The following is a 19,929-nucleotide window of genomic DNA, read 5'->3' as shown; positions in this document are numbered from 1 at the left end:
GATAACTATTTCTCTTAAATCAGCATAATTTAGTGCTTTGATGTAAGCTCCACGCAGCTCAGATTCCACATTTAATCATTTACAGACATTTCAAGGTATGCTTTCCTAAGCTGGAAAATTCACAAAATCTGAAGTTTTTCAGTTGATCAGTTATCTTGTTTGGAAATTCTTCTTTGGATATTAAAAGTGCTCAGGAAAACTGCCAAACTGGCAATCTTAAAATTGAAGTCTTTTGTTTATCCGCCGACCCTTTTTTTAAAACTCAGGTCAGTTTTCACAATGAAAATCAAGTCATAGGAGGTTATCAGAATTTGGCAGTGCAGACAAGGGATCTAGATATTCCAGACAAAAGCAAGAGAGGAAAGAGGCTCAGTATAAGAAGGTGTTAACTAATCCCTAGAGCTGGACAAAATGAGGTGTTACTTCATAAAGACTAGAGTCTCCTATATAAGCCATCATGCAAAGAGAAGCCACCGTGCAGGCGTGGTGGCCTCTGAGGGATTGCGGTGAAAGGGTATGAGTTGAGCTGATGGCATCTTGGAGTTCATTTCAAGTCCTGAGTCTTGTTCTTTTTACCTAATTTTATTTCCCCTCTTTTCCCCACTCTTTCCTCCTCAGTTTTGCTGTATCCTAGACTGACCTGAGGCCCTCTCCAATCCCTTGCTTATGACATCATTTCAAAAGAAATGGACTGTGCCACGGAGGGAGGAAGGGGAGCCAACCCTCTCAGAGCTCAGCTTCCAGACCCTTTGCAACTGCAGACCTTGGGTCATTCCCACCCAGCCAGCAATGCGCCAGGAAGAAGGGGCTACTAACAAAGGGGTGGGGCTCAAAGGAGTGTTGCACTGCAAAACAAAAAGAGAGTCCTTCTAATTTTTTTTTTTAAGTTTAGGACTAAATCCTTCTCTAATGTGATATATATAAATGAATGAAAATCTTCATATAAGCAGATTTGGGTAAATTAACTCCTTTGGGAATTTGTACTTGACCAGGGGTCTGGGCTTGGATGGAAAAGAAATTGTGCTTGTTTTCACTAACTTCTAACTGAAAGTTACCATTTGCTTCAATTACGAATGTGGGCAACAAACTGCAATGGTATTTCAGAGTGCCATGACTTTTTCACTGATGGAAATAGCAGACAATGTCACACAGTATCACACCTGTATCCTTGAAAATATTGTTTATGCTCAATACTGCTTCAGCATCCCGATAGTTATTAGAGTCACCAGTAGGTTTGTTATTTAATTTGTTGATAAAAAATGTATGTTGTATCAGAACTTTATTTTTAATACGTTTATAGACATCTTGCCATATAACCGGCAATGTACGATATTGTATTCGTATATATTTTACTTTAAACATATGAATATGGTTCTCAGCTGAGCACTGTGGCACACACCTATAATTCCGGTGACTTGGTTGATCAAAGCAGGAAGAATCCAAGTCTGAGATCAGCCTGGGCAACTTAGAAAGACTCTATCTCAAAAGTAAAATATAAAACAGGCTGGGGATATAGCTCAGTGGGGTAAAGTGCTTGCCTCGCATGTGTGAAGCACTGGGTTTGATTCTCAGCACTGCATATAAACAAATAATTTTTTTAAAATAAACATCTATTGACAATTGAAATATATATATATTTTTCTTAAAATAGTCTGTGGATGTAGCTCAGTGGTAGAACACCCCTGGGTTCAATCCCCCCATATCAGAAAAAGAGAGAGAATATTGTTCTCCAAAGGGACTACAGTGCTCACCAGACTTCCAAAGGAGTCTGTGGCATAGAAATAGTTAAGAACCCCTGCCTGAACTTTTGTCTTCGGGAACCATTTTTAGATTATTTTAATAGACATACTGTAAATGTAACCCACTGGGCCCCTTTCTATATTCAGAAACCGTCCAGTGGTTCACAGAGCAGCATGATTATTTTTTACTGTGGGAACTGAAATATTACAGGAGGCTGCATTTATCCTTAGTAAATAAACAATCTGAAGCAACATTGTAAGGAAGGAAAAAGCATTTCTTTCCAAGTTGGTGATGAATTTAGAATAAAAATGTGGATATCACTTTCCAACTTTCCTTTTTATGAAGTACTAAGTTTGCTCCTTTAAAAAGACATAAAGCTGAATACTCTATGGGCCCACAGATCCTTGCCCACAGGGAGCGCTTGCTAAGTAGGCCTTGGGCTAAGCTATGCTGCCTCAATAGTTTCCAGGTGGCCAGTATAAAAAGAGGGAGGGAGAGGGTGGTTATTGATGGCTCAAACCGTCTGACATTGGGGTCACATAGCTGGCATACCAAGCAAAGGGTTAACTCCCATTAACCAAAGCTCCACAGATAAGCCACGCAGAACCTTCCCTGCTTCCAAACAAGGGACATGCATTAAGTGCACTTTAACCACAATAATTAAAAGTCAACCAGGCACTAGCAGAATTTTGAGGCTTATCAATAAATAAAGATAAACATGTTTTATATACCTTGGAAGGGAATTCTTTTTCTGGATTAGGGTTCTTGCGTTGTGTCACTGAAACTTACAAAAAAGATCCCTGTCAGGACAGTTTTTTAATATGTAGTTTCTTTGTGTGCTAGAGTCAAGCCAGGATAATTTTTGGAGTTTCAAAGTTAATTGAGTTTTGAACACCACACCCAAGCCCTTTACTACAGGTGGGATCGTGAATATACAAATACATCTCCAAGGGCAGATTCTGAGGCTACAGAGGTCCTGCCCTGTTAACCTAATCACTGTGTCCCTCCTTTTCTCTCCCTTCTCTTCACTGCACAGTTCTACCAAGATGTGAAGGACTGGTGGCTCTTCGGGTTCTATTTCTGCATGCCCTTGGTGTGCACTGCAATCTTCTATACCCTCATGACCTGTGAGATGTTAAACAGAAGGAATGGCAGCTTGAGAATCGCCCTCAGTGAACATCTTAAACAGGTAAATCCACGGAGATCTCCGAAACCTGGGCAAGACAGTGTTGTCCTTCAAAGCAGCAGACCTACACTTCATGACAGCATTTCAGTTGACGTCACATTGACTCTACGACAATGGTTCTGTAAGATTCCAGTGGAACTGAAAAATTCTGATTGCCCAGTATCTCCACTGTACCTTGTCTGTGCTTAGCTATGTTTAGATGCACAAACACTGTTGCGTGACAATCGCCTACAGTACTCAGTACAATAACATGCTCTTCAGGTGTGGCCTAGGAGCAACAGGCTGAACCATGTAGCTCAGGTGTTCAGAAGGCTGTACCATCTAGGTTTGTGTAGGTACACAATGACAAAATTTCCTAACTATTCTTTTCTCGGGGTATATCACTGTCCTTAAGTGATGCATAGCCACACTGTATATAGCAGATTTAGACTGATTTCCTAAAAATAAAAATACTGCCTTGGAACTATTTTCTTTATAGTTCTAGAGTGAGGGATTTCTCTTGTGACAGGGGAGCCTGCCTGGGAAACAGATGGCTCCAGAGGCTGGGCCCGAAGAGAAACTATTCATTGATAATGCCAAAAAAAAAAAAAAGAGTATTGAGCAAGCGTATCTGCGTGTCTATACACCAAATTGGGCTTGAAACTATGCCAGGGCAGAAAGAAGTGTGTGACTTTCTCCCCTTGCAGGATTTACAGTCTAGTTGTACAAATAAAACACAAACACGAAACAATCAGAAAACAGGATGATAAAACAGAGTCAACGGAGCCTGTACGCTAGCTGTGGTAATCAGCTTTTCATCACGGTGACCAAAACGTGCCACAAAAAAATAACTTAGAGGAGGGAAAGTTTATTTGGTCTCATGGTTCCAGATGTTGAGTCTATGGTGTGCGGAGTCCATGACTCTGAACCAAGGTGAGGCAGAGCATCATGGTGGAAGGGTGTGGAGGAAGAGTCTTGTTCCACTCATGATGTGAAGAAAGCAGAGAAAGGGTAGGGAGGAGTCATGAGGCACATCCCCAGGGACCCACCTCCTCCAGCCACACCCTACCTGCCTACACTTACCACCTGCTTAGTCCATTCCCACTAAGATGGACTGATTAGGTTACAACTTTCACAATCCAATCACTTCACTTCCAAACATTTCTGCATTAACAGGAGTTTCTGGGTTCAAACCACATATCCAGACCACAACACTAGGAAATAAGAGGGGATTGACATAGAATCATAGAGCAAGTGTTCATGAATGAACAAGAGGAGAATAAATGGGATTTGATAGGGAAGCAGAGGACAGAAGGCATTTCAGTTGGAAAAAAAACAAGAGTTCTAGAATGTGAATGGGCACCATGCATTTGGAGAGTAGGACAAAAGAAACGAATTTCATTAGAGCAACATCTAAAGTGAGATTCGTGAAAGGAAACAGCATTGAATTCATAAAACAAATTGTCTAAATTTTGGAGGTCCCAAATTTCTAGAAGAAATTCAAATATGCCAATAGGGAGTTAATGTTGGTACCTCCTGAGTAGCAAATAGATAGATAATGCTTTGGGCTTTAGAAGGCAAAACATGATTCTAATAACCTTCATCAAAATTGCTTAACCACTCTGAGGTTCTATTTTCTCATAAGATGAATAAAATAATACATTATGCTAAATAACCTAAGACATATAAGTTGCCTAATAATAAGGCATATAAGTTGCCTAATTCCTAGTAGGTACTCAGCACATGTTAATTTATATTAATTCAAAAAGTAAAACCAGGACTGCAGGTCAGTTTTCAGTCACAATAGACACATATGTAAGAACATCCAACCACACCAAAACAATGTGAGTTATTGATGGAGTCTCCAAATCTCTCCCACATAATTATCATATACAAACATCTTTCCTCATCAGCAGCACTTTTTCAACTACTGTGATTTTCCTGAGCTTCAATTCCTCATCTTTAAATTGAGCATAATGACATATAAATCAATGTTATTATGAGGATCAAAGGATTTGATGGGCATGCATGTACTTTGTAAAATCTAACATGTCAAGCAAATAGTAGCTATTACCTTTTATTGACGTTTGGCAGTATGATCACATTAAGAAAATTTATGACTTTGTCCAAGCATAAATGTTTCAAATACTGCAGAGGTGAATATATTAAGCAACTATTAAGTCTCATCCCTTCGAGAGAAGCAGTTAATTAGAATGGATTTATGAAAAACAGTGTTTTTAAATGATAGTTTTTGCATTAACATCATTATTGTCTATTTCAGCTTTGAGCTGTACTTACTTCAGAAATACATAATAATAATATGTCGTTCACAGTTACATAGCATTTTGATTCCTCCAAGCAAAGATAGGTAGGATACATATTAACCTTGTTAAATTGATAGTTAAGAGATCTGCTCATGCAAACTGAGATTAGAACCCAAGATCTGGTACTCACTCAAAGCTGGAACAGTTTTTCATAACAATAAAGCAAGGCTGGATACAAGTCCTTCAGGTGAACTGTGGGAAAGCTAGCCTGGAGTAGGAAGCCTTGCCACTCTTTGACTAATAGTCTAAGGCTCTTTCTAGTTTCTTGCTTGGTTGTCCCAAATTTTTTCTTCATTGTAAAGACGTAATCAGTTAGGGGTTGTGTTTGGATGCTGGTAACAGAATACCCAAAATAAGAGTGAGCTGATCAAGTCAAGGTTTATCTTTCTCCCACTGCGAAAAGTGCAGAGGCCAGTGGTTCAGTGGTCAAGGAGCTCAGAGGCCAGGTGCCTGCTCTTTCGCCCATCTCTCCTTCAGCCTTGGAAAACAGTGTGGCAGCTCTACTTTTATGTCTGATGTCAGAACAGCAAGAAGGGGAAGGACACACAATGCATGAGCATGTGTGCACCAGAGAAGGCTCCCCCTACTTTTAAGTAGCTTTTCCAGGAACCCACACAATGTCTACTTAAGCTAATTGGTCATAATTGTGTTATGTGGCCAAGTAGTTGAGTAGACAAGACTCCCTTGCTGCCGTAACAAAATCAAGATTTGTGACACAGGAAGGAAGACAGGAGCATGGCTGGTGGTTAAGGGAATATCAAACTGTCAATATTACCTTCTAATATCCTGTTTGATGGCACTCTCAGGAAAGGTGACATTCCCCCAATACCTTCCCTTTCCATTTTTCTAGATGCACCATCTTTGTGTGTACACAAAATGACCCTTTTAAAAAAAACCCATTTCTGGAGATTGGAATGATTTATTTGTTGCCTCGATCATGCCTCCTGATGCCATATCCCAGCTAGCCAAATAACTATGAAAGATTAAAGAGTTCTCAGTCCTTTGGACTACAAGGACGATTTGTAAGACTGCCACAGATCTTTTCAAATGGCTCAACTGATGGTGTGTGTTTACTGACGCTTTCCCAGGCTTAATGTTATAAGCTTTGTGTTGAAGCAGTATTCATTTCCCAACTCCTGTTTTCAGTCAGTTTTATTTTGACATTAATTGAAGCCAGTTACAGACAAGCTGCATTTTATGTCCCTGGTTAGACTTCTAAATGCATGCAATATAATACTCAAGCATAATGTGCCCAAATGAATGGCTGCAGATCATTCCTAACCTATGTTTTTCTGAGCCTAAGCAGACTCCAAAGGCATGTAAACCTGCAATAGAAATCAGTCCAGGGTCAGTGTGTTCCAGTTTTTATAATTATGACTGCTGATAACACTTTGCCTTCATCCTTCTGTTTGCAATATATCTTTGGAAACTACATGCTGTTAATAAAAGAACTTAAGAAAAATCAATGCTAGCTTTCTTCAAGGTGAGGAAAAGAAGAAAACTTGTTGCTGTTGCTTTTTCTGCTATTTTCCTACCATATTTTGTTTCCCAAGTGTCTTTGTGGATTTGCCCATTCATTTCCTTGCCATGCTCTGTCACCTTGCCTGCCATGCCATCAGTGCTCGTCAGTTACCTGATATTGAGCTAATAGCTCAACTTTCCCCATGCACTCACCCTCATCCACCTAAGCACCTGCGTACACACTGATGTGCTCACCTGCTGAGTCAGCCACAGTGTTGGCTCACCTCTGTCTTGTAACCTCTGACCTGGCTCAAATGACAAAGCCACTCTCCTTCCTGGCAACTGCCCCAAAACATCCTTGGCAACACCTTGATGTTGCATTCCAAATCTTAAGAGACCAAGGTCCTGCGAGGGTCTGTTCTCTCAGCTCTTCTCTGTGCTGTTCCACCCCTGAAGTCTTTTCCTTCCTTGTGTAGTTCTTTCATCTAGAATAAAGATGCAAATGTAACGTATTTTATTTTCTTACTTTCCTTTAGCGTCGAGAAGTGGCAAAAACTGTTTTCTGCTTGGTTGTAATTTTCGCTCTTTGCTGGTTCCCTCTTCACTTAAGCCGTATTTTGAAGAAAACTGTGTATGATGAGATGGACAAGAACCGATGTGAATTACTTAGGTACGATTCCATGTACCCATTCCACGTACCCATTTAGAAATTGGAGTTTCTCTGCTTTGCACATTTATACAATTTTTACATCCTCTTTACATTCTGATTAGCCCTAAAAATTAAAACTGCAAAATGAATTATTATTTTTTTAGCTGACATAGCCCATAACTGATCCCAAAATTTGTGCAAGCCATGTCTGTAATCTTGCCATACCCCTCCTGAGGCTGTGCATAAGGGTTTGAGCCAACCAAGGGGATGATCTATCTGCAAATGTCCTACAGATCTGAAACTGCCACTTAAACTAAGCACTTTTAAAAAATTCTAATTGCCCAGAGGACATGCTTCGAGGGAAGAAAAAATGCTTATCCTAGGATAAATTCTACTTAGCAGATTTTGAAATAATATGTTCTAATTATTCTACACTATTTTCTTTTGTTCTAGCTTCTTGCTGCTCATGGATTACATCGGTATTAACTTGGCAACCATGAACTCATGTATAAACCCAATAGCTCTATATTTTGTGAGCAAGAAATTTAAAAATTGTTTCCAGGTAAGACTGTTTTGCAAGAACTTCTTAAAGACAACCAAATGAGTGTATTAAGAAACTAACAGACACAGTCAATTCCAATTTTGTACTACTTTGATCAGCTACACTCCTTTTCAATAGGGAAGTGAAAAATCACTTTTATTACCTAGAAAGAGGGTCAGATTGTGGGCATAACAGAAAAGCACTATCTATTCTGACAAAAACATAATCAGAAGTTAAAACTAAAAGGACTAACATAATTACATGTCAGTTTAGTACCATCTGTTAAAAAGAAATGCTCAAACTAGGCACAGGGCACACACCTGTAATCCCAGCAACTCTGGAGGCTGAGGCAAGAGGATTGCAAGTTCAAAGCTAGCCTCAGAAAATTATTGAGGCTCTAAGCAACTTAGCGAGACTCAAAATAAAAAATAAAAAGGGCTGGGGATGTGACCCTGTTTTTAAGCACCCCTGGGTTCAATTCTCAGTACCAAAAACAGAAAAAGAAAGATGAGGAGGAAGAGGAGGAAGAGGAGAAATAAATGCTCAAATATGAACACATAAAATATACAAAATCAGTTCATTTTTTTACTTTAGACTTTAACCAAACTCTTGACAAAACATAAACTCTGCTATTAAGAAAGCTTTCACTAAATGCTATTTAACAGTGAATACAGTCATGACTTTTTCAAGTACAGTAAATGTTTATTGCTCTGGAAACCTGTACAACTATAACTTCATTTAAAATCAGTTTCCTTCTGTTTTTCAAACTTCCTTCTAGCTAAGCCAGAAGCTCCAAGCATGTTTTATTGATGTGTCACTTTTTCAGATTCTAAAATGATTTTAGTACAGTTTTAGTCCTGATGGGATTTTCTTATCTTTGACCATGATTTTTAATTTTAGCTACTGGTGCATATTAGGCAGAGTAGCATGAAGCTCAAGGTACAATTAATTATCTAATCTGAGTTCAGTTGGTGCCCCTACCGCTTCCTCAATTTTCCTGTCTGTAAAGTTGGATGATCACAATATCCATCTCATAAGTAAGGTTTAATGAGTTAATATATGTAAACCTCTTAAAACAAAAATGCTCAGTATGAGTTGACTATTAGAGTTGAGAGAGGAAGCATAGAAACTTCCCCCATAGAACTTGTAATCTAAAAGGAGACAGACATATTAACCACAGAATCATACAAATGGGTGAAACTTGGTATGGAAGTTGCCATATTTTTTTGAGGTCCCCTTGAAAATGCTTACAAGATACAAAATGTTCTGCCTAAAATGGATTAACTAACTCACAGGTCATAACTAATACATTTTATAAGCTGAAGTTTATATCACTTGCTAATTAATTTACATATTAATTAGAGGGGAAGAGAAAAATCAAGATACAAATTTTCAGAAATTCAACACACTTTTTTAATGGATCTTCCTAAAAAGGCAGCATACCTAAGGGAAAGATTTCAATCTAGAGTCCTGAGTTATAATTCAAGTTCTTCTACATATTATTATCCTCTCTGGCCTCACTGTTCTTATTCATAAAAATGGGGGAAATAACACCTACCACCTAGGGCTGTAGTGAAGATCACATGGGGTACCCGATGTTGAGGGCCACTTGGGGTGCACCTGAAGCCCATTTCTAACCTTCCCATCCATGCCTTACTCCCTGGCCTCTGCCTGGAGATGCTCCCTTTGGCCAAAACTGCCTTCCCTTCCTCTTGCACCTGTGAGTAGAATTGAAACAATCAGCAAGAGACCCCTTTCTCTCCTGGAGACAGTTTAACTTCTGCCTCCAGATGACAGGCCTCGTACTCAGACCACTGTCCATGCTCCCTGTCCTCCCACATGCACACACATGGACCCCACGTGTTGGTGGACCCCAAAGCCTCTGTGTTAGGCTGGTAACGGGTGGGTGGGTTCGTGTTATTCACAGTCTGTTCCTTCTCCCAGTCATGCCTCTGTTGCTGCTGTCACCAGTCCAAAAGCCTGATGACCTCAGTCCCCATGAACGGAACAAGCATCCAGTGGAAGAACCATGACCAGAACAACCACAACACAGAGAGGAGCAGCCACAAGGACAGCATTAACTAACCATCTGCAAGACATTCATTGATTCTCCTTGAAATCCTATTGGAGAAAAAATTTCACGCAGTAACTGTGTCTCCAGGAGTCTCTTCTCTGATCCTTCTTCCTTCACTCAGGCCCTCCTCTGGATAAAAAGTGCTCTCCATATGTTTTCCAAAGCAGTGGAAGGTGGATTCATTTATATCCACCAAGCTCATAAATCTCACTTCTTTAATTTATCTAATGTACATATTCCATACGTTATTTGGACACTAAAAAGTGATGAGAATTGGAGGAGAATGGAGACTTATCACGTGAACCTGAAGGATATTTGCTACTTTGCATGAAATTAGGGATTTTCAAGTACATAACTAGATTTTTTATTTTTTAAGTGTTTTTTTTCTGCCAAATAGCATGGGTTTAAGTCACCTTTTTTAAAAATGTCATTCAGTGCCAGTATTTCTTAACTATGTGGTAGCCTAGAAATGATTGAGCCTATTGACATACATTTTGTTTAAAAAAAAAGGAAAGGAAAGAAAGAAAAGACAAGAACAATATTCAGGTGAACGATTACATTAATGTTTCTCACTGTTTTATTTTTTAAAACATGAGTTCTAAAGCTGCAACAAATACAGGCATACAAACCATAACCACATATAGTAGTTTAACAGCTGCTATTCAAAGAATGTTTAAGAGCTTGTATTTTCTTTTTAAATAGTGTTTTATTACAGAAGACCTTGAACATATTTTTATGTTAATTTCAAAAATAATGCTGGGATCCAATAGTTCTGTTTTTCACAAACCCAAATGTTCTTTTAATGTTAAGTTTTTTAAAATGTTAAAATCATGTTCCAAAATTTAAATAACTCATTAAACCAAGCCTGAGACTTTCAGTGCAATGTTTAGATGTCTAAAGCATAGCTAGGAGAAAAAGATTGAATATTTTTAGAAGATTTGGAAACTTTCACTGAGATTTTGGTAACAGTAACATACATGGGTGTGTATCTATATCTGTATCCATGTATATAGACACACATATCGCCTTATATTCTCTTAATTTCTCCTAAAATGTTAGCTGGCCATAAGACTTTTTTGGGTTATTCTTTTCTCCAGTTAGGAAAGATAATTTCCAAGTGTCCAGGCAAGTGTTCCATGTCAGTGAAATATAGTTACTGCTACCATGGACTTTTGATTCTTCTTTGGGTGACCACAAGGAACCCAAATCCCCACCTCATCCCTACTCCCTAGTGGTCACCATTTCAAAGGGCCCACAATGACTTTTTCTGGGCATTTTCCCAAATGTTTACAGACTGTGAGTACAGCAAAAAAAGAAAAAAAAACTTTTACTATGTGTGTATATGTACATATATATATAAACAATTATAAGTTTCTTTTAGTTGATTTTTGTGATTGTCTCTATAGAGTGTGTGTGTGTGTGTGTGTGTGCATACGTGTGTATGTGTGTGAGTGTGAGATATGCATGAGTGTGGTGGTACATATAGATTTAACCTAATCTAATCATCATGCCCCATGGCTGTGCCAAAGCACATACTCTGATGGAATCTAGGTGATAGTTCATCGGGACAACCCTCCTTCATCAGTTGCCACATATAAGTACCTCCTGTGTTCACAAATCTCGTGACCATATTACCGTTGCAAATGGGATAGGGGAGGCAGCATGAGAGGGAATAAGCCATAAGTTAAAAATATAGGGTTTTGGTTGGTTGGTTTGTCAAAGCAGTATTTGGGGTGACGTTGTTTCATGAGCTAAAGCAAAAGTCATTACACTTTAAAGTTTTAGATGGTTCTAATTCTCAACTCAATGTGGTGATGAGTTTGAAAAACACCAAACTTCATCAGATAGATTTCTGGTGACAAATTAGCTAACCTAATTTTTGGATCATATTTTAACACCATTATAAGTAAAATATGTCAGGTTCCAATTGCTGGAACTGCAGGGCTAAGAAATACTCCTCCATTGTGTGTTAGTGGTCTAATTCCATTATCCTGCTGGTGCATAATATGCAGTGATAAAAGCCATTAATAAAATAAATCATAGGCTTTGTTTTGTTTAGACAATTGTCTCCTTTTTTTAGATGCTTTGTTTGTTACATATAAAATTCATTTTATAAATTCAGAAAGTTATAGATTTCTGAATAACTACACAGGCTTCAATGTACATTTTGTTTATTGTCTGGTAGATAACTGTGGTTTACTCGTGGAACATTTCCAATTTTTACCTTTACCACATCTTTCCAACAAGTAAACTTTGTAGAAATGAGCCAGAAGCTAGGGCCCTAAGTTGGCAGTGACCCATAAGTATAAAATAAAAGTTTACAGAAGTTTTTCAGTGTCTCTTCATTTGACATTGTTCATCATAGAGAATGTTTAATACATAATACCTGTTGCAAGCCTCTCCTTAATAATAACCAGGCAAGCTATTTTACTTTCAAACATAACTTCCTGTTTTCTCAATCAACCTACTTTGTTATACTGAACATTTAACTCTCCTATTCATTCTTTTATTCATCATTCCAGTAAACTTTACTGAGCATCTGTTATGTGCCATGCATTTTTCTAGATCTTAGGGATAATACGGTGAACCAAAGAGGCCAAGTCCCTAATCTCACGCAGCTTATATTCCAGAGGAAGGAGCTGGACAATAAAAAATTACAGTCAATAAATAATGTTATGGGGAGGATACCTGGAGGAAAACACTCACATAGCCAACTGCTTATTTGACATCTCTCATGAGATGACAAATAGGCCGTATTTCCAAATGGAGCTTTTGTTATGTTTCAACATAATATTCCTCTGTTCAGTTACATACAGTTCCATCCTTTGAATTATTCAAGACAAAAACTTCAGGTGGCACATGCTTGTAATCCCAACCACTCAAGAGGCTGAGGCAGGAGGATTACAAGTTCAAAACCAGCCTCAGCAACTTAGTGAGCCTCTAAGCAACTCAGTGAGACCCTGTCTCTAATGAAATATAAAAAAGGGCTGGGGATTTATCTCAGTGGTTAAGCACCCCTGGGTTCAATCCCTAGTACCAAAAAAAAAAAAAAGACAAAAACTCTGAAGTCATTTCTCATCCCTTTCTCTCACACCTTACACCCAACATCTCAAAAAATCCTGAGATCCACAACTTCAGAATATTTCCAGGACTGTTCCACTTCTCTGTATTTCTGTCTCCTAGATCTGCACATCATCTTCTTTTGCCAGAATAAATGCAGTAGGTTCCTGTCACACCTCCTCGCTTCCAGTCTTGTCAATGGCCAAACTCCAGTCTCCAGTTAGCCTTTCTGTCTCCCTCTCTCCCTCTTTCTATCTCTCCCTTTCTCCCTTCTCTTCCTCTCCCCTAAGTGACTAAGGTTAAACTACCCTAAATAGCATCCCACTGTGGCATGGCTAGACATTTTGGAAGTTTGAACCTAGGAGCTGCTGACCCCTGATTGAGGCATTTATAATCTAGATTTTTTTTTAAAAAAAAAAAGAGCACATAAATCTCCAGGTCCAGTTTTCCTTGATGCATTCCCATGACTTGAGAAGTAACCAATACACTGACCTTTCTTCCTTTGCTAGTTAAATTTGGTTTTCTGTTACTTTCAAGAGACACATTCTAATACCATCTCACCTAAATTATCTCAATTCATCTTTTTTATTATTGTGTTTTTTTGGAGGAAGCAGTTTTAAATTGATGGAGAAACGGATCCAAACTGCAGAGAGTTTCCATTGTCCTCCTTCCTCCCCTCTCCACTCCTAATTCCCCCATGTTATTTTTTATTTGTTTTACCCTTTTATGCAGTGCGGGAGCGAACCCAGTGCCTCACGCGTGCTAGGCCAGAGCTCTGCCACTGAGCTACAGTCCCAGCACTCTCCCCCTGTTACTTACATCTTCTATTAGTGTGGTGTGTTTATTACAGTGGATGAATCAATATTGATGTGATACTATTACTAAAGTCCATAGTTTACAGTGGGTTTCATCTTTTGTGCTCTGCATTCTGTGGGTTTTGACAGTGTATAATGACAGGTGTCTGCCATTAGGGTTTTGTTGGGGAGGGTTCCCCTGATCCAACCATTCCCTCTCCTTTCTCTTCCCCTCTTGATTGAAATTTTCACTTAACACAGACAGAGTGAATACCCACCATATTACATTTTGTTAATTGCCAGGAATGTGAAATAAGATGTACAAATAAATGCAATGAAGTGCTCACTGGTGACTCAGGAGACGTCAGCAAGGCAGATGGTAAAGGCACAGAGAAAAGAACGGCAAGAATTCTGGTGAACATCAGTGAACAAAGTGTGAGGCCTTATTATCTACAACTCTTGTTTTGTATAAATATTATATCGCTGCTAGGGGAATGGCATAATAATAAACAACATGGTATTGTGTCTACATTGTGAGGTTTATTTAAGTCAGTAAATGTTATTTTCCATTCAAAAATAAACCTACCCAGTGGCTGCGGGTGTAGCTTTATGGCTGAGCACTTGCCTGGCACGTGAGAGCCTAGATTCAATTCCCAGCACCCTAAATAAGTAAATAACCAAAACTTGCCCATAAATTTAAAATTATTAGTAGAATGAAATAAGTTGGAGATTAAGTCCAGGAAATAGGCAAGAAAAGCATGTAAATTTGACTAATCTATTGCCTCTATGATTTTTTCAGTATTGCTAGTTTAAACTAGTATAAGTAGCATGATAACCACATATATATGGAGTGAATGCACAGCCAGTCTTCCCAAAACGCCTGTAGGCCTGTGATGGAGTCTGCTGTTCCCTTTTGTTTGTGAAATAATCTAGCACAGTGCTGTCTTTATTGATTTTACTCCATACTTCGAACAAGCAAAGTTAAATGGGAGCACAAATCTACTATACACAGTTGGTCGTTTCTAAAACTCCAGTGGGGTCTTCATGCTGAAAACTCCCAGTGGCTTTAAAAATAATCCTCCATTTGTAAACCTTCTGTCACACTTTCCTCTAAGTAGAATGAAGACAGCCCAGTGTCTATATTTGGTCACCACTGGTGCTCTTTGACTTGTGTGTGTGTGTGTGTGGTGTGTGTGTGTGTGTGTGTGTGTGTGTGTGTGTGTTTCTGAAACTGAAAGGAGAGAGGCTTCAGTTCCTGGAATCAAGAAATAATGGAGAACTGACGATGATTGCAAAGCTCATCTCCCCAGCAAGCTTTCTGGCTTTTTCAGTTCTGACTTGGTGAAGCCAGAACTCCTAATACCTCTGGTTTCCTCAGCTTTTAGCATCAATCGGATTCAGTAGAATCTGTCAACTGCGTCTTCCTGGGAGGTAATAAATTAGGAACAGCAATGCCAACTCCAAATATAAACAGAAGAGTCATGGAATCTTCCTAGGGGAATACAGAGAATTCCACAAATTTTTTCCTTTTTGCTTCTACACCACAGTCCTCTTATCTAATTGATCTACATGGAACTGGTCACTGTTTATTTGAATTTGATTCTGGGGAGGGAACTACAATGGTATATTTGGTGTTGTGTAATGGCATTTGTCCCAGATGGCAGTCATCGCTTCGCCGAGTGGAGTCACATTGTCAGCCACGTCACAGGCACCTTGAGGGCACAGTCCTGACTCATTCCATTTACACATATTTTTTTTTCCATAATACAGCCATTTCTCCATGAACTATAACTATTTCTCTCAAAGTACGACTCTTAGGATTAACTTTGGTAAAGTTCTTAGGCTTTTGTAATACTCTAAAATGGCAAAACCTACTAAATGTGAGCAGGGGAAGGGAATGTGTTCTCTTTTAGACTTTGGAGGCAGAGTCTGGCACATTTGTATCTAATGAAAAACTGATCTTCAAGGGCCATTTTTTCTCTCTGTTATGAAAATTAGTGGAGGTAGGTCCATGTTACTCTCCACCAAGGTCCCCTGAGAAGTATGGAATTCTGCTGACCAACTCAGGCCTAGCACAGTCAGCCTCTGGAGCTGGTGAGGGTAGAGGTGAGGGTCTTCCTACGCCTTCCTTTATTTATCTTTGAAGAAAGGGACCATATATCCTGCTACTCCTTATTTCTGTTCCATTTTGACATTTTTAGCTTGGCTAATTCCTCAGTTTTTATTTTCTTTAAAAATAATCCTCCTCACATTATAAAAAGAATATATAAAACGTATGTATAATATATTTAAAGCTCTTATAGAATAATAATGAATGGATGATCCATGAATGTAAGAGGGGAAAATCCTAAATTTAGGAATATATGGTCAACCCTTTGTATGCAAAGAGGAATGGTTCCAGGATCCTCTCAAACACCAAATCCACAGGTGCCCAATCTCTTATCTAAAATGTCATAGTGCGTTATCTACACACCTCCCTTTATACTTTAATCATCTCCAGATTACTTCTAATACCTAATATGATGTAATTGCTATATAAATACATAGTCACTGTGCTGTATTATTTAGGAATAATAAGAAAAAAGTCTATAGATGTTCAGCATAAATATAATTTTTTTTCAAATATTTTCAATCCATGGTTAGTTGAATCTGAGGAACGACAGATTGATGGATGGATAGATAGATACTCTTATGTTTAACTGACTAGTCCTTTGCTACCATAAATAAGACTCTACTGTACCTCTCTGTATAAGTCCCTATGGGAACATTTGTGATTTCTCTAGGACATCTAAGGAGGAGTAGGACAGCTGTTGGATCACAGGGTTTGTACATAATTAATATTGCTAGGTACTGGGAGGCTGTCTCCAGAATAGCCACCTAGTCCTGGCTTGGTCCATTATTAAAGATTTCAGTGGCACTGGGTGCTTTGCAATCCCTTCACCTTACCCTGCAACTGTCGCCCTGGAGGGACACAGAGTGACTCCTTGTACCAGCTCTCTTCTCTCACCTGCAGCTGCACCTACTTGCACCTATAGATTTCCGTGCCTGCCCCTGGACACTGGAGCCCCTAGCCTGTTTGGAGGAGTGCCCGGGAATTTTGCATCCTCCTCCACTCCCACTGCAACCTATAGTAGATGACTTGATGGAGTGGGAGTGCAGGTGCCCAGCTGTTTTGCCTTGAGGAGGGTAAGCTCCAAGCCCCCAGGAGATCAGGCTGAGTCTAGCACATCGCCTGAGATCTCACCTCGGTTTCTTCTCTTTTCCCAGCCTGCTTCTTCTACTCCCTTACTGGTTCCTTCTGGGAACTGTGCCTTAACAAATCACTCACTCTCCAATCCTCGGCTCAAGGTCAGCTTCTGGAAGACACTAGCCAAGGATAGATAACACACAACTCTGTATTTCGCTCCTGAACATAAATGACTAATTCCTTACACTGATCATGCTAGATTCGTTAGCTTACTAAATTGAGGTTCATATTTGAAACCACTCTTTTAATTTCTTTATCTGGGACAACATAAAATGGGGTCTCTCTCCTAACTGGCAATAAAAACTTCCTCACCCTCAGCTTCAGTCCCAGCTGCTGTCCCATAATCATGTTGACCCCTCCTGAACTTCATTTCAGACTCTGGAATATGGTTTTGGAGCTTTTTAGTGTATCCAAACATTCCTCAATCAGGAATCAACTGCAATCACCCATAAGAGAACATACCCCCGCCTGAGTAACTGCCAAAGGAAGGTCTGGGTCATTTATGAAGCTGGAAACCCATAAAAGAAGTAACAAGGTCAGCTGGAGGGCAGAGGGTGGGGGGGTGCAGGCAGCAAGCCCAGGCCACGCCCCTGGGGAGTCTGACAGCAGAGCACCTGGGAAGTCCCTTGGCAGCCTGAGGAAAGAGCAGGGCTCAAAGGAAAGATTTTCTTCAAGAGAAAAATAACTTCATCTTTTCTAAAAAAGGGGAATTGGGGCCAGTGAAAGGAAAAGACCACGTGTGCATGAAACAAAGAAAATGGATGGCTCAAGGTCCCAAAATAAGTAGGAGGAAAGGAATGGCAGTCTTGGCAAGAGTCTTCTTTGGTCACTCTCTGCAGGGCCTGTTTCTTCAAGGTAGTGATATCCTCTGAATCCCATAGCTCCTGTCTATATTTTAGGTTTAAGGATAAGAAGACAGCCTGTTTGTCCTACAGGTAGAAGAGTGGCATTTAAAACTAGCACTTGGCAAGGGCTTCCTGGAAGGATAATCAATAATACTTAAGATAATCGAGAATACTTGTGTGTTCACTTCACCTTGGCCAGCTCCCGGCTGGGGGACTCAGGGGAGACCAACCTACAGCTGCAGTCTGAAGGGATCTCCCTCACTCACAGGTTGTCTCTGGTACCAGTGGGAACATATCTGTGCACCTTCTTCTATAGCGAATATATGGTGCAGTACTAATCAGATAGTGTGTGTGTGTGTGTGTGTGTGTGTGTGATTTTTATGATAGTGATATTCAACTTTCCTCAATGTAACAGCTGGTTATACAAAAATATCCCAGATAAATCAAAATTGTTTCAATACATGTGTGCGTTTTCTTATAGAACCAACTAGGGAAAATGGCTGGTTCTAAAAGAAAATGCAAACATGTATTGAAAGTAAATTTCCAATAAGCTGAAAATATACACCATTTTCATGACTATGCTTAAAGCCTTTATTTTACAGACATCTCCCAATCTCACATTACAGACCCTTTCTCCATGTCGCAAATCCATCAGAGAGGGTGGCTTGGCGAGGGGAAGCCCTGATGCGGTCTGATGTGCTTATCTCACCTTCCTATGTATGTCCATGGAGAATCTATAAAACAGAAGAGCATTTTCTAACTACCCTCTCCAAGTGCTAGATTTACAAATATTCTTGGGCCTGATATTAAGTAGGGAGAAAGGATCCTCAAAGTAACTATTTCTCTACATTGTAGCTCTCTCTCTCATATTTTGTATCATTTGCAGATATCCAACAATTGCATTGAACATGACAAAATCCCATGGGCTTGGCTAGGTGGCACAGACACCCACTTTTGCAATCAACGTGGCATCCTATGATCTTTTTCAACAAAGCCATACAAGGGTCATGGGAACTTACTGGTCTATTGAACCATGAACTGGTTGAGGCAGGGGTGCTTAACCACTTAATTACATCCTCACCCCATTTTTATTTACTTTTTTTTATTTTCAGACAGGGTCTCCCTATGTTGCTTAGGGCCTCACTAAGTTGCTGAGACTAGCCTCAAACTTGCTATCCTCCTGGCTCAGCCTCCTGAGATTCTGCGTGTCCATGCCTGGCTCATGGGGATATTTTCATCTGTTCATTTATTCATTCATTCTTCAACCAATTTTTGCTGAACAAGTGATACAGCACTACAAATGGTTGAGCTGTGAAAAAAAAATATTGGTCTCTTCTGTTTTGTTTGTCACTTTATCTTCTTGCACCTCTTGAGCCCTTCCCATCTGAAGTCTGGAGTGTTGTTGAATTCAGGGAAATGCATTAGTTATTATTTATTATGTATTTGCATTTTTATTTTACTGAAGGCAGCAAGGTGTAAGAGTCAAAGGTAAAGGTCTTTCCAATTTTCCTGGAGCTGAGGGTATGCCTCAGTGGCAGACACTTGCCTGGCCTGCATGAGGCCCTGGGTTCAATCCCCAGAAAAAAGAAAGAAAATTCCATCTCCTTTTTTTTCATTTCTAAATTCTGAAAGATCATCTCATTTTTTTCTTTGAGGTTATCAATTGGATCTTCTTCCCCAACAACTTTATAATTCAGCGAGTCCACACTTTTTTTTTCTAATTTTTTACCATTTATATATTTTTTTAAAAGTCTACATATTCCTTTTTGAACTCTGCTTTCTCCTTTTACATAGCTTCCTGGTTTTGTTTGATGAATGCAATATTTCCTTAGGTCTCTCTGAAGATAATACTTAGAATTTAGAATTTTTTAAATTTTCATCTTGTTTCTGAATTGCTTCCTCCAGGGTCAATATTGTCTCCCCGTGGGTCTTCTATTTCACCTAGTGTTTTCCTCCTTTGTCTATGACTGTATTCTACTCACACTTTCACTGACCAATGAGGTGAACTGAGCCAGGTGAACTGAGACGG

The 19,929-nt window shown here is 39.4% G+C and overlaps 1 protein-coding gene across 1 annotated transcript in view; it reads left to right on the top strand.

Annotated features, from left to right (window-relative positions):
• The window catches only part of Ednra (endothelin receptor type A), a 55,835-nt gene extending 43,551 nt beyond the window's left edge, over positions 1-12,284 (top strand). The window contains exons 5-8 of the mRNA XM_005327538.4: positions 2,777-2,929; positions 7,227-7,360; positions 7,793-7,901; positions 9,825-12,284. Coding sequence (XP_005327595.1) covers positions 2,777-2,929; positions 7,227-7,360; positions 7,793-7,901; positions 9,825-9,965 — 537 coding nt within the window. The 3' untranslated portion in view covers positions 9,966-12,284. The remainder of the gene's footprint in view (positions 1-2,776; positions 2,930-7,226; positions 7,361-7,792; positions 7,902-9,824) is intronic.
• The last annotated feature ends 7,645 nt before the right edge of the window (positions 12,285-19,929 follow it).

This window comes from Ictidomys tridecemlineatus, chromosome 9 (assembly GCF_052094955.1).
Source record: "Ictidomys tridecemlineatus isolate mIctTri1 chromosome 9, mIctTri1.hap1, whole genome shotgun sequence".
NCBI classification, from domain to species: domain Eukaryota; kingdom Metazoa; phylum Chordata; class Mammalia; order Rodentia; family Sciuridae; genus Ictidomys; species Ictidomys tridecemlineatus.
Note: the sequence above shows the minus strand (reverse complement) of the source record. Positions and strands in the feature narration are given on the sequence as shown.